General features: G+C 44.7%; 1 protein-coding gene across 4 annotated transcripts in view; it reads right to left on the bottom strand.

Moving 5' to 3' along the window:
* Positions 1–1,941: 1,941 nt before the first annotated feature.
* Positions 1,942–12,527, bottom strand: part of LOC108281470 (src kinase-associated phosphoprotein 1) — a 73,188-nt gene continuing 62,602 nt past the window's right edge. For 3 of the 4 annotated variants that reach the window (XM_017497017.2, XM_017497015.2, XM_017497014.2), the window contains 2 exons: positions 9,567–9,675; positions 4,546–4,917 (listed from right to left, as the gene is read on the bottom strand). In XM_017497017.2, the coding sequence (XP_017352506.2) occupies positions 9,574–9,675 (102 nt within the window). In that variant the 3' untranslated portion in view covers positions 4,546–4,917; positions 9,567–9,573. Of the gene's footprint in view, positions 2,400–4,545; positions 4,918–9,566; positions 9,676–12,527 lie in introns of those variants that run through there. The other variant, XM_037727340.1, reaches the window with a different exon arrangement.

Here is a 12,527-nt window from a genome sequence, read left to right as displayed (position 1 = left end):
TGCAATGGCGCGATCTCGGCTCACCGCAACCTCCGCCTCCTGGGTTTAGGCAATTCTCCTGCCTCAGCCTCCTGAGTAGCTGGGATTACAGGCACACGCCACCATGCCCAGCTAATTTTTTGTAGTTTTAGTAGAGACGGGGTTTCACCATGTTGACCAGGATGGTCTCGATCCCTTGACCTCATGATCCACCCGCCTTGGCCTCCCAAAGTGCTGGGATTACAGGTTTGAGCTACCGCGCCCGGCCCTCAGCCCTATCTTTGACGCTACTCTAGTTGAAAACAAAATCAACCTGAGTTTAGGGAATAAGACTTAATAGAAATTCTTACCTCTTTCCCATTTTTTATTCACCATCGAGAAAGATATAGTTGGTTTTTAATTAAATACAGATTTCTAAGAGATATACCAGGCCATCATATGGAGACAATATTGAGGTAATTGCAAAACAATGTCTATGCTATTTTGCTATGTGGATGATAGGGAAAACACACTAGAAAAACGTATGTTTAATGAAATGTAGCTGAAAGATTGCTTTCAGAGCATTTAGTATTCTTAGATACCAGCTTGGACAATTCGGGCCAAACTGTGCCAGTCCCAGGTTAGATTAGTGACTGGGTGTCAGGACATTCTGTGTAAATGATTCCATGTTTACTTCTTTTTTTCTTTCTTCTTCTTCTTTTTTTTTCACATTTACTTCTTAAATTTAGGATCAGGAAAAAAGCCTTTCATCTCCACCTCTCCCCTATTTCACTTGCCAGAAAAATTGGTGGTGATTAAGAAGCCATCCTGCAAATAATGTGGTTAGTTAAGTCATCTAATGCCCCAGTTATCCGGTTAGTGGCAGGCAGTGAGGTGAGGATTTGGATAGTACAGTCAAACAGAGGAGCAGTAATCTGATTAGCCTGTTGCCATCTGAGGCTGTCAGCTAAGACGGTGGCTAATTGGGTGGGGAGCAGTTTTGCTGGGTGAGGTTTAGTTTCCAACACTGTAGGAATCTGCTACTTCAAAAGTCTCTTTTAAAACTATCCCCTAGCAGAGAATGTCCCTCCGCCTGTAGATTGCCTCATCAACCCATCAAACATGCTCTACCCACGCCACCCTACCCCCACCTTTTTTTTTTTTCATATAACAGTGTCAGAGCCACAACAGCTACAGACCAGATTTCCAATCAAGCCATTTGTTTTTATACTTTAGTGCCAATCTGATTTCTTTTTCTGCTAAGTTTCACAGCCAGAAGAGCCAGAGATCTGAGTGTGATACTTACTGTGGGGTGTATGGAGGTACCCAAAAGCCTTTGTAGTTTGGCAAGTGGCTGTTTCTTCTGGTTTACAGGTATAGAAGGGACTTTTTTTTTTTTTTTTTTTTTTAAATGCTGAAAGCCAATGGCCATACGATTTAGAGAGCCAGGGAGTGAAGTTACCTTGACCTTTTTCTTTTCTTTTTCCTTTTTTTTTGAGACAGAGTCTCACTCTGTGGCCAGGCTGGGGTGCAGTGGCACTGTCTTGGCACACTGCAACCTCCGCCTCCGGGGTTCAAGCAATTTTCCTGCCTCAGCCTCCTGAGTAGCTGGAACTACAGGTGCGCGCCACCACGCCCAGCTATTTTTTTGTATTTTTTAGAAGAGACGGGGTTTCACCATGTTGGCCTGGATGGTCTCGATCTCTTGACCTCGTGATCCGCCCGCCTCGGCTTCCCAAAGTGCTGGGATTACAGGCGTGAGCCACCGTGCCCGGTCTTCTTTTTTTGAGACAGAATCTCACTCTGTTGCCCAGACTCTGTGCAGTGGCACGATCTCGGCTCACAGCAAACCTCTGCCTCCCGGGTTCAAGCGATTCTCCTGCCTCAGCCTCCTGCGTAGCTGGGATTACAGGCGCACACCACCACGCCTGCCTAATTTTTGGGGTATTTTTAATAGAGATGGGGTTTCACCATGTTGGCCAGGCTGGTCACAAACTTCTGACCTTGTGATCCGCCTGCCTCGACCTCCCAAAGTGCTGGGATTACAGGCATCAGCCACCGCGCCCTGCAGACCTTTTTTTTCAGCTTCTTATCCTGCCCTACATCCCTGCTCTTTATTTTCTGGTATCCCCTTTTCTGTTGTCTTTCAGCCACAGAGCCGTGGCACGATGATATTCTGGCCTCTTAGCCACCCAGCCTTTCCGATTTGGGTCCCTGGGTCTTCAGGGAAGGATGGGGAGGTGGGAGAGAGCTGGGTGGCAGAGGAGGGGTATAGAAGAGTTTGTGTTTGCTCCCTCTGTTAAAACAGTTTAGAATAATGGCCATTGTCCTTACCTGTGGGATGGGATTGGTGCAAAGGCTCCTAAAACCGGAGGCATTTGGTTCTCTTTGGTTCACCTGCTCATATGCTGCCACCTAGTGGTTCCTTCTCCTTTAGCACCCTGTGTGAAGCGGAGGGGACGTTATGTATGGACACTTCTATACTGCCCTTATCTCACTTGGGTTTTTTTCCTCCTAAACCTAAAATTTCCTCTTTTCATCCATGTAATTATTCATAATACACAAAACGGCTTCCTTCTTTTTACTCCTGGGTCAGATAATCTGGAAATGCATAGTTGGTATGAGTTTTTTTTTTTTTTTTTTTTTTGAGAAAGTTCGAGCCCACTGACATCTGTTTGCTCCCTGGTTTTTCTCTTGTGATATAAGATGGATGTCTTACTCCAGTGCTGCAAAGTGGTCATTACAGAGGAGAGGAAGGCTACCACCAATCCAGAGCTTCTCTGAACAGTCATTTCTTTTTCTTTTTCTTGAGACAGTCTCACTGTGTCGCCCAGGCTGGAGTGCAGTGGCGTGATCTCAGCTCACTACAACCTCTGCCTCGCAGGTTCAAGCAATTCTCCTGTCTCAGCCCCTCGAGTAGCTGCAATTACAGGTGTGTGTTACCATGCCTGGCTAATTTTTGTGCTTTGAGTAGAGACAGGGTTTCACCACGTTGGTCAGGCTGGTCTCACACTCCTGACCTCGTGATCTGCCCCCCTCGGCCCCCCAAAGTGCTGGGATTACAGGTGTGAGCCACCATGCCTGGGCCTGAATAGGCATTTCTATAGCTGCTCAGTTGCCTGTCTTTCAACATTTTTCCTGTAGAGTCAGGCAATAATATCAGTTACCCTTATTGAGCAGTTATTATGTGCTGGGCATTGTTCCAAGTACCATTACACATGTTAAATCATTTAATCTTCCTAATCACTTATACACAGTGAATAGAGTATATCCCTTCTAAGGTTAGGAAACTGAGGCATAAAAAGTCAAACAACTTGTTCTAGAGAGCACAGTAGACAAGGAACTGAGATTTATTCCCAGGCTGTCTGGTTGTAGATGTTATGCTCTTAATAACTATGTTTTGCCGCCTCTTAATGTGCAGGTAACCTGAGTGCTTGGTACAGGCAACAGGAAAGAGAAAAAGGGAGCCCTGTATCCATATTTAAGTCCTCTTCAGAGCACTTCCTCAGCCCCTACCTGGGAGGTGTTGTAGTGCAAGACACATGGGTTAAGTAACCCAAGGCCTGAAGAGGAACTCTTCAATGTGCTGACTCCAAGGCCTTGCTTCTGGTTCTCCCACAAATAAAACCAAAAAAAAAAAAAAAAAAAAAAAAAAAAAAAAAAACCATGTAGCTGGCTAGGAGTGACGGGTGGCTCATGCCTGTAATCCCAACACTTTTGGAGGCTGAGGCGGGTGGATCATTTGAGCTCAGGAGTTTGAGACCAGCTGGGCCAACATGGTGAAACCCTGTCTCTATGAAAATACAAAAATCGGCCAGGCATGGTGGTCCAGCCACCCTATAACCTCAGCACTTTAGGGGGCCGAGGCGGGTGGATCACTTGAGGTCAGGAGTTCAAGACCAGCCTGACTAACATGGTGAAACCCCATCTCTACTAAAAGTACAAAAATTAGCCAGCTATGGTGGTGTGCACCTGTAATCCCAGCAACCTGGGAGGCTGAGGCAGGAGAATTGCTTGAATCAGGGAGGGGGCAGTTGCAGCAAGCCGAGATCATGCCACTGCACCCTAGCCTGGAACAGAGCAAGACTCCGTCTCAAAAACAAACAAACAAGCAAACGAACAAAAAAACAAAAATAAGCCACGTGTAGTGGTGGGCACCTGTAATCCTAGCTACTCGGGAGGCTGAGGCAGGCGAATTGATTGAACTCAGGAGGTGGAGGTTGCAGTGAGCAAGAACACGCCACTGCACTCCAGCCTGGGCAACAGAGCAAGAGTAAGACTCTTGTCTCAAAATAAAAAAAAATAAAAAAAATAAAATAAAATAAAATAAAATATAAAATAAAATAAATAAAAAAATAAAATAAAATAAATAAAATAAAATAAAATCAGAAAAGAAAAGAAAAGGACAAAGAAAGAAAACAGCAGACCTGGGTTCCAGAGAAGAGCGCTCTGAAAGACAATTACAAGTCTCCTCCTTTCTTTGGGCTTTTCTCTTGGGCTGTCCCCACTTTGTTGGAAGGTGGTGAAAATGCCCAGAGCTGACATATTGATACCATTACAAGAAGGAACTCAACATAATCACACATGTCAAGGAACCAAATCTCAAGTTTATTTGTGCTTTTCAAACCAGCCAGAACAACCAGCAATGTCCTCCTCCCAAGGTTTCCTTCTCTCTCACCTTCTTTGTGAAAAGCTTGTGGAAAAGGCAAATGTGGATGTGTGGATACATTTAGAGAAGGGGATGAGCTATGAGTAGGCTGGTTTAGTAACAGGTTTGATGAAAGGGCCTCTTCCCACTTGTCTTACTGGTAGCTTACAGTCACTATGAGGTGTCAGAAACTTGGGTCTCTTCAGTAAAGAGAGAAATCCAAGGCGTTGGTGGGGTGGCAGAAGTAGGGAGTGGGAACTTTCGATTATCAATTTCCTCATAAAGGCAGGATAGAGGGAAGAATATATTTCCTAAAGGAGGAAAAATATATAAATTTGCTTTTCTGATTCAAAATATAGACGTATTAAAGGGCACAGAGTATAACATTTTCCCCTCTACTCTGTCTCTGTTTCTCTCTCCTTGGAGGCAACCATGGCATCATTTTGTGTCTCCTTCCAGAAATATCCCATGCAAATATAAACAAATAGGTATATATAGTCTCCAGTCTTTTTTTATACAAATGGGGCAAATGTGGCTTCCATTCTTTGCTGTTGTTTTTTTTTTTTAACTTAGCAACATATCTCAGAATGTGTTCCATAATAGTTTCCCTTTTTTACTGTTGCATAATATTCAATTCTATGAATGTACAATAGTTATTTGACTAGTTCTCTATTAAACATTTTGGTCGTTTCCGAGTCGTTGCTATTACAATGAACCTTATGGGCCTGTCATTTTGCGTGTGTGCAAGTATAGCTACAGGGTAATTTCTTTCTTTTTTTTCTTTTTTTACCCAAACCAAAAATGGTCAATAGGATAAATTCTTAGAAGTAGAAAGGTTGGCTGTAATCCCAGCACTTTGGGAGGCCGAGGCGGGCGGATCACGAGATCAGAAGTTCGAGACCATCCTGGCCAACATGGTGAAACCCTGTCTTTAAAAAAAAAAAAGAAGTAGAATGGTTGGGCCAAGGACAATAAAGAGATAAATAAATAAATGACCAAGTGAAAAAGGGTAAATTTGTTTGTTATTTTTATTTATTTTGTTTTATTTATTTTTTTGAGACTGAGTCTCGTTCTGTCACCCAGGCTGGAGTGCAGTGGTGTGATCTTGGCTCACTGCAACCTCAGCCTCCCAGGTTCAAGCGATTCTCCTGCTTCAGTCTCCTGAGTAGCTGGGACTACAGGCGCATGCCACCATGCCTGGCTAATTTTTTGCATTTTTAGTAGAGATGGGGTTTCACCATGTTAGCTAGGATGGTCTCTGACCTTGTGATCCACCTGCCTCAGTCTCCCAAAGTGTTGGGATTACAGGCATGAGCCACCACGCCCAGCCTATTTATTTATTTTTTTTTGAGATGGAGTCTCTCTGTTGCCCAGGCTAGAGTGCAATGGTGCGATCTCGGCTCACTGCAACCTCCGCCTCCCGGGTTCAAGCAATTCTCCTGCCTCGGCTTCCCAAGTAGCTGGGATTACAGGTGCCCGCCAATACGTCTGGCTAATTTTTGTATTTTTAGTAGAGATGGGGTTTCATCATGTTGGTCAGGCTGGTGTTGAACTCCTGACCTCAAGTGATCTGCCTGCCTTGGCCTCTGAAAGTGCTGGGATTATAGGCGTGAGCCACCACGCCTGGTTGGGTGAATTTGTTTAGATTTGACAGAAAAATTCCAACCATCTACACTTATGGCCAGGGAACAGAGTCTTCATCAGGAAAGTCATAAAGTCAAACCTTGAGTGACAGGCCCGAGCAGGTGTTGTATGGGTGTACAAGGGCATTGGAGAATAAGATCTATCCTTATGTATCTTCCTAAATGAATTCACCCAGCTGCTCCTGCACACTAGAGTGGGCTCTGGTCTGGACTCCAAGGACTGTTTGTATCACTATCACATTGATGCCATTCTTTCCCCTGAGCAATGAAGACTACTCCCATTTCAGGGTAGAAGATGGTGCTAGCGACAACATGCTGGTCTTAGGGGCCCTCCATCAGCATCTTAATTTTAACCAAAACCCACTCTGCACCAAAGCAGCTCCCACTATTACTCCACCCAACCAAGCACCTACTTCCACTATTTTGAAACACAATGTGGTTCTTGCTAATAAAACACAAACCTATTTTTCTTTTTTGGAGACAGGGTCTTGTTGACCCAGGCTGGAGTGCAGTGGCACAGTCATGGCTCACTGCAGCCTCAACCTCCTGGGCTCAAGCAGTACTTCCACCTTAGCCTCCCAAGTAGCTGGGCCTACAGACGAGCACCACCACACTTGGCTAATTTAAAAAACATTTTTTGGTGGGGCAGATGTGGTAGCTCGTGTAATCCCAGCACTCTGGGAGACTGAAGTGGGCAGATCACCTGAAGTCAGGAGTTCAGACCAGTCTGGCCAACATGATAAAACACCATCTCTAGTAAAAATACAAAAATCCTGTAATCCCAGCACTTTGAGAGGCCGAGGTGAGCTGACTGCTTGAGCTCAGGAGAGACAGTAAAACCCTGTCTCTACTAAAACACAAAAAATTTTAGCTGGGCGTGGCATGTGCCTGTAGTCCCAGCTACTCAGGAGGCTGAGGCAGGAGAATTGCAAGAAACCAGGAGGCGGAGGTTGCAGTGAGCTGAGATACCCCCACTGCACTCCAGCCTGGGTAACAGAGCAAGACTCTGTCTCAAAAAAATTATCAAAAAAAATTTTTTTTTGTAGATATGAGTTTTCACTATGTTGCCCAGGCTGGTCTCAAACTCCTGATCTCCGCGCCATTGCACTCCAGCCTGGGTAACAAGAGCGGAACTCCATCTCAAAAAAAAACTCCTGATCTCAAGTGATCCTTCTGCCTTGGCCTCCCAAAGGGGATTACAGGTGTGAGGCACTGCGCCTGGCCCTGCAAACGATATTCTTTATTACTTAATTTGATTTGATTAATTTCCATAGGAATCCTTATATTGGAGTTTTAATCTTGGGTCAGTCATATTGCAATATGTGGGCATTTTGGGGAAATGGTGCCCTGGACTTGAGAGCTGGGGATAAACCCAGATCCAACCCTGTGGCAAAATTCCTAGGTTTCTCCCAATATCCATTCTTCCATTTGTATTTAATCATGAATCTCTCAATTCTAAGCTGGACATGGTGCATTCCAACTTCTGGCCAATGGAATGTGAGAGGAAGTTTGTGTGCAACATCTGTGAAGTGCCCTTAAGGGAGAGGGTATGCTTTTCTTTTTTTTCGAGATGGAGTCTTACTCTGTCACCCCGGCTGGAGTGCAATGGCGTGGTCTCAGCTCACTGCAACCTCTGCTTCCCAGGTTCAAGTGATTCTCCTGCCTTAGCCTCCCAGTAGCTGGGACTACAGGTATGTGCCACCTTACCCAGCTAATTTTTGTATTTTTAGTAGAGACGGGGTTGCACTATGTTGGCCAGGCTGGTCTCAAACTCCTGACCTTGTGATCTGCCTGCCTTGGCCTCCCAAAGTAATGGGATTACAGGTGTGAGCCACTGGGCCTGACCTCCTTTTTTTTTGAGACAGAGTCTCACTCTGTTTGTTGCCCAGGCTGGAGTGCAGTGGCATGATATTGGCTCACTGCAACCTCTGCCTCCTAGGTTCAAGTGATCCTCTTACCTCAGCCTCCTGAGTAGCTGGGATTACAGGGGCGTGCCACCATGCCCGGCTAATTTTTTGTATTTTTAATAGAGACAGGATTTCACCATGTTGGCCAGGCTGGTCTTGAACTCCTGACCTCAAGTGATCCTCCTGCCTTAGCCTTCCAAAGTGCTGGGATTCCAGGTGTGAGCCCCTGTGCCCGGCCTGACTTTCTCCTTTTATCTTTCCTGCTGTATTGTGGAGGAGGCAGACAAGATGGCTGGAGCTGGAGCATCTGTCTTGGCCATGAGGTAACCTTGGGAATGTTGGACGCATAGAGAAGAACAAAAAGAAAAGGTACCTAGGACTGGATACCTTGGACCACTTTCCTTATATTTTTACAGAAGAGAAAAATACATTTCTTTTTTTTCTTTTTCTTTCTTTCTTTTTTTTTTTTTTGAGACGGAGTTTCGCTCTTGTTACCCAGGCTGGAGTGCAATGGCGTGATCTCGGCTCACCGCAACCTCCGCCTCCCGGGTTCAGGCAATTCTCCTGCCCCAGCCTCCTGAGTCGCTGGGATTACAGACACACGCCACCATGCCCAGCTAATTTTTTTTTTTTTTGTATTTTTAGTAGAGACGGGGTTTCACCATGTTGATCAGGATGGTCTCGATCTCTTGACCTCGTGATCCACCCGCCTCGGCCTCCCACAGTGCTGGGATTACAGGCTTGAGCCACCGCGCCCGGCCTTTTTCTTTTTCTTAAGACGGGGTTTCACCATGTTGGTCAGGCTGGTCTTGATCTCCTGACCTCAGGTGATCCGCCCGCCTTGGCCTCCAAAGTGCTTGGATTACAGGCGTGAGCCACCGTGCCTGGCAGAAAAATACATTTCTGTGTTAACTTTTTTTTTTTTAGATGGAATGCAGTGGCACAATCTCAGCTCACTGCAACCTCCGCCTCCTCGGTTCAAGTGATTCTCCTGCCTCAGCCTCCTGAATAGCCGGGATTACAGACGCCCACCACCATGCCCAGCTCACTTTTGTATTTTTAGTAAAGAGGGGATTTCATCGTGTTGGCCAGGCTGGTGACCTCAAGTGATCCGCCCACCTCAGCCTCCCAAAGTGCAGGGATTACATCGCTCAGCCTTCTGTATTGTCACTTTTAGTTTGGATTTTATATTGCTATTAGTTGAACCTTATCTTAAGTGACACTGTCCCCAAATTTAAGAAAAAACAATTCCAGACTTATTTTCTTTCCATCAGTTGTGAATCATTAGCATTAGTTTGGGAAATGAAGAAAAGCTACTTTACTGGCAAATCTCATCTTTCAGAGAAACAAAGTAGTGGCCCACAAGTTCCACTCAACTAACAGGCAGTTCACTGACAATGGTTCTGATACCTGGGATTCATCTTTCTTCCACTTCAAATGCGGTGGTGAGATACTCCTTTGGAACAATCCCAACGAGGCTGTTCAGTTCTCCCACCCACCAGCCATACATGTTATACTCCTGAAAAGTGAAAAGAGGATAGCGTCAGTTAGAATTTGGTCATGCTTCTGCTCATTTATTCCAATGATTGCATGGGAGATTCTGTTTGGTGGTTTCATTGTTGCCATATTACTGCAAACTGTTAACTTCCCTGATGGGATTATTAAATTTAAAAAAGTCATTTAGAGGAAGAGAGTGCTTTCATTTTGCCATCTTCCTGTCTACATTGTAAAGTTAGCACATATGATGCCCTTGCTGAACCTAAAGAGCATTTTTTTTTAAAACCAAGCTGAATAGTATAGCTTCTTAGAGAAAGTTGGGCACATACTAAATTGCCAGAACACTGAAGATATTCAAGGGGTCAAGTCATAGTTCAAATCAATAATATTTATCAAGCATTTTCTATGTGCAAAGTGCTGTTTGAGTTCCCATGAGGTGTATAATGATGAATCAGAAGATTGCTTGCTCCTTGGGAGCTTGCAGCAGAGTAATGGGTTTTGGAGTCAGACAGACTGAGATCTAATCCTTGCTTGGTCATTTAGTAGCCACATGACCTTAGGTTCTCCTAGCTTTAGTTTCTTTGTCTGTAAGAGTAGGGATAATATCTCCCTGCTATATTGTGGGGATGTAAATTGTATCACTGAAGTAAAAACAACTGAAAGTGTCTGATACATAGTAGGTGCTCTAAACATTAGATTCTTTCCCTTGAACATGTGAGAGGTAACAGGTACATTAATAATGGCAGGCTGGACATAAATGTCACAGAGAGGGGCAAACAAGAAAGAGGCTGAGAGGGTTTAAAAGAGAGTTTAAGGGGTGGTCACAGGGTGAGGATACAGCTCCTTGAATACAGAATAGCTTCTCAAAAGCACAACAGATGTTGAAGAGCATGGGAATATTTCTGATAGCACCAGAAACTGTTTTCTTTCTTTTGAAAGAAGTAAAATTGCCAGGCGTGGTGGCTCACAACTGTAATCACAGCACTTTGGGAGGCCGAGTGGAGAGGATCACGAGGTCAGGAGATTGAGACCATCCTGGCCAACATGGTGAAACCCCGTCTCTACTAAAATACAAAAAGTTAGCTGGGCATGGTGGCAGGCACCTGTAGTTCCAGCTACTTGGGAGGCTGAGGCAGGGGAATCGCTTGAACTCAGGAGGCAGAGGTTGCAGTGAGCTGAGATCGTGCCACTGCACTCCAGCCTGGGTGACAGAGTGAGGCTCTGTCTCAGAAACAAACAAACAAACAGAAAAAAAAAAAGAAGTAAAATTAGAATAATTTTTTTTTCTTTTTGAGACAGAGTCTCACTCTGTCACCCAGGCTGGAGTGCAGTGGTGCCATCTTGGCTCACTGCAATCTCCGCCTCCTGGGTTCGCGCGATTCTCCTGCCTCAGCCTCCCAAGGATCTGGGACTGCAGGCATGCGCCACCATGCCTGGCTAATTTTTGTATTTTTAGTAGAGACGGGTTTCACCATGTTGGCCAGGCTGGTCTCGAACTCCTGACCTCATGGTTCGCCCGCCTCGGCCTCCCAAAGTGCTGGGATTACAGGTGTGAGCCACTGTACCTGGCCAGAATGAAATTTTAAGAGTGGGAAATATCATATATTCCAGTTCAATTGGATTTGGGGTACCATAGAGCTAACTGCTTCTTTGGAAAAAAAAAACAAAGAAAACCAGAATGGTGATATATAAAATTCAGAGTCCCTATATTATCTGGTGATCTTTTTGTCTCTAGATGCATATAATTATCATAGAACTATGATATCTAATATCTCTCCTCCTCAAACTCTTGTTGCTTCTGACAACCTCTTCTCCACCTTCAAAGAGAAAAGAGAAGCCATCAGATTTGTCAGCCTCCAGCCACCAAAGCAGAAACTTCCCTGTATTGACAACCATCTTTCTTTCCCATTAAAGTTGGGGAAGTATCCCTCCCCTGGTTTAAGACTACCGCTCAGAATATGCACTTGCAACCCTTCTCCTTTCTTTCTGAGAGATGAGGTTCTGTAGAGACTGACCTTCTCTGCCCGTAATGTAAATGGCTTCTTCCATCAGCACTGAAAGGTGTTTAAATTTCTCTCATTTTTGAAAACAACCATTAAATAGCTGCCACTACATGTCTACTTCCCATTTCTGCTAGTCTATGCCACACTTGTTGAGAGTTTACTTACTCACTGCTCCAACTTTCTTCCTGTTCACTGTTAAGCTGCTCTAATTAGGCCCTGCTGCTGTCCTCTACTTATGCTGTCCCTCCATGGTCTTCTGAAATCCTGCATTGCTCAAATTCTCTGAGTACTTCTCAGTCCTTAACTTACTTGATCTCTCAGCAGTTCTGGCACTATTGATCCTTCTTGAGGCCTTTTCTTCTCTTAGTTTCTATGATAACTATACTCTCTTGGTTTCCCTCCTGCCTGTTTGCTTCTCATTCTCCTTTGCAGGCTCATCTTGCTCAATTCCACTTTTTTTTTTCTTTTTCCATTCACCTAATACACTTATCAATTCCACTTTTTAATGTGGTAATTTTCCAGGGTTCTGTCCTGGTCTTCTCTTCTGTCTTGGTGCCCTTTACTAGAGCAATCCCATATACCTCTGTAGTGTAACCACCATGTCTGTGTTGATCACTCATGACCAGAGCTCCAGCCCAAGTCTGTGTTGGACCCCAGTAGCCAAGTGCATTCCACCAAGCTGTTCAAACTCAGTATGTCCTAAATTTAACATGTCATCCTGCCTTTACCTTCATCCTCACTCCAAAACTATCTTTGCTTCCTTGGTTCTCTATCTCAGCGAGTTGTACCATGATGCACTGTTACCCAAGCCAGAATCTCAGGGGTCATTCCTAATTTTACCCCCTTCTTCTTCTTCTTTTTTTTTTTTTTT

Source organism: Cebus imitator, unplaced genomic scaffold, assembly GCF_001604975.1.
Source record: "Cebus imitator isolate Cc_AM_T3 unplaced genomic scaffold, Cebus_imitator-1.0 Scaffold228, whole genome shotgun sequence".
NCBI lineage: Eukaryota > Metazoa > Chordata > Mammalia > Primates > Cebidae > Cebus > Cebus imitator.
This window is presented reverse-complemented; position numbering and strand designations above follow the sequence as displayed.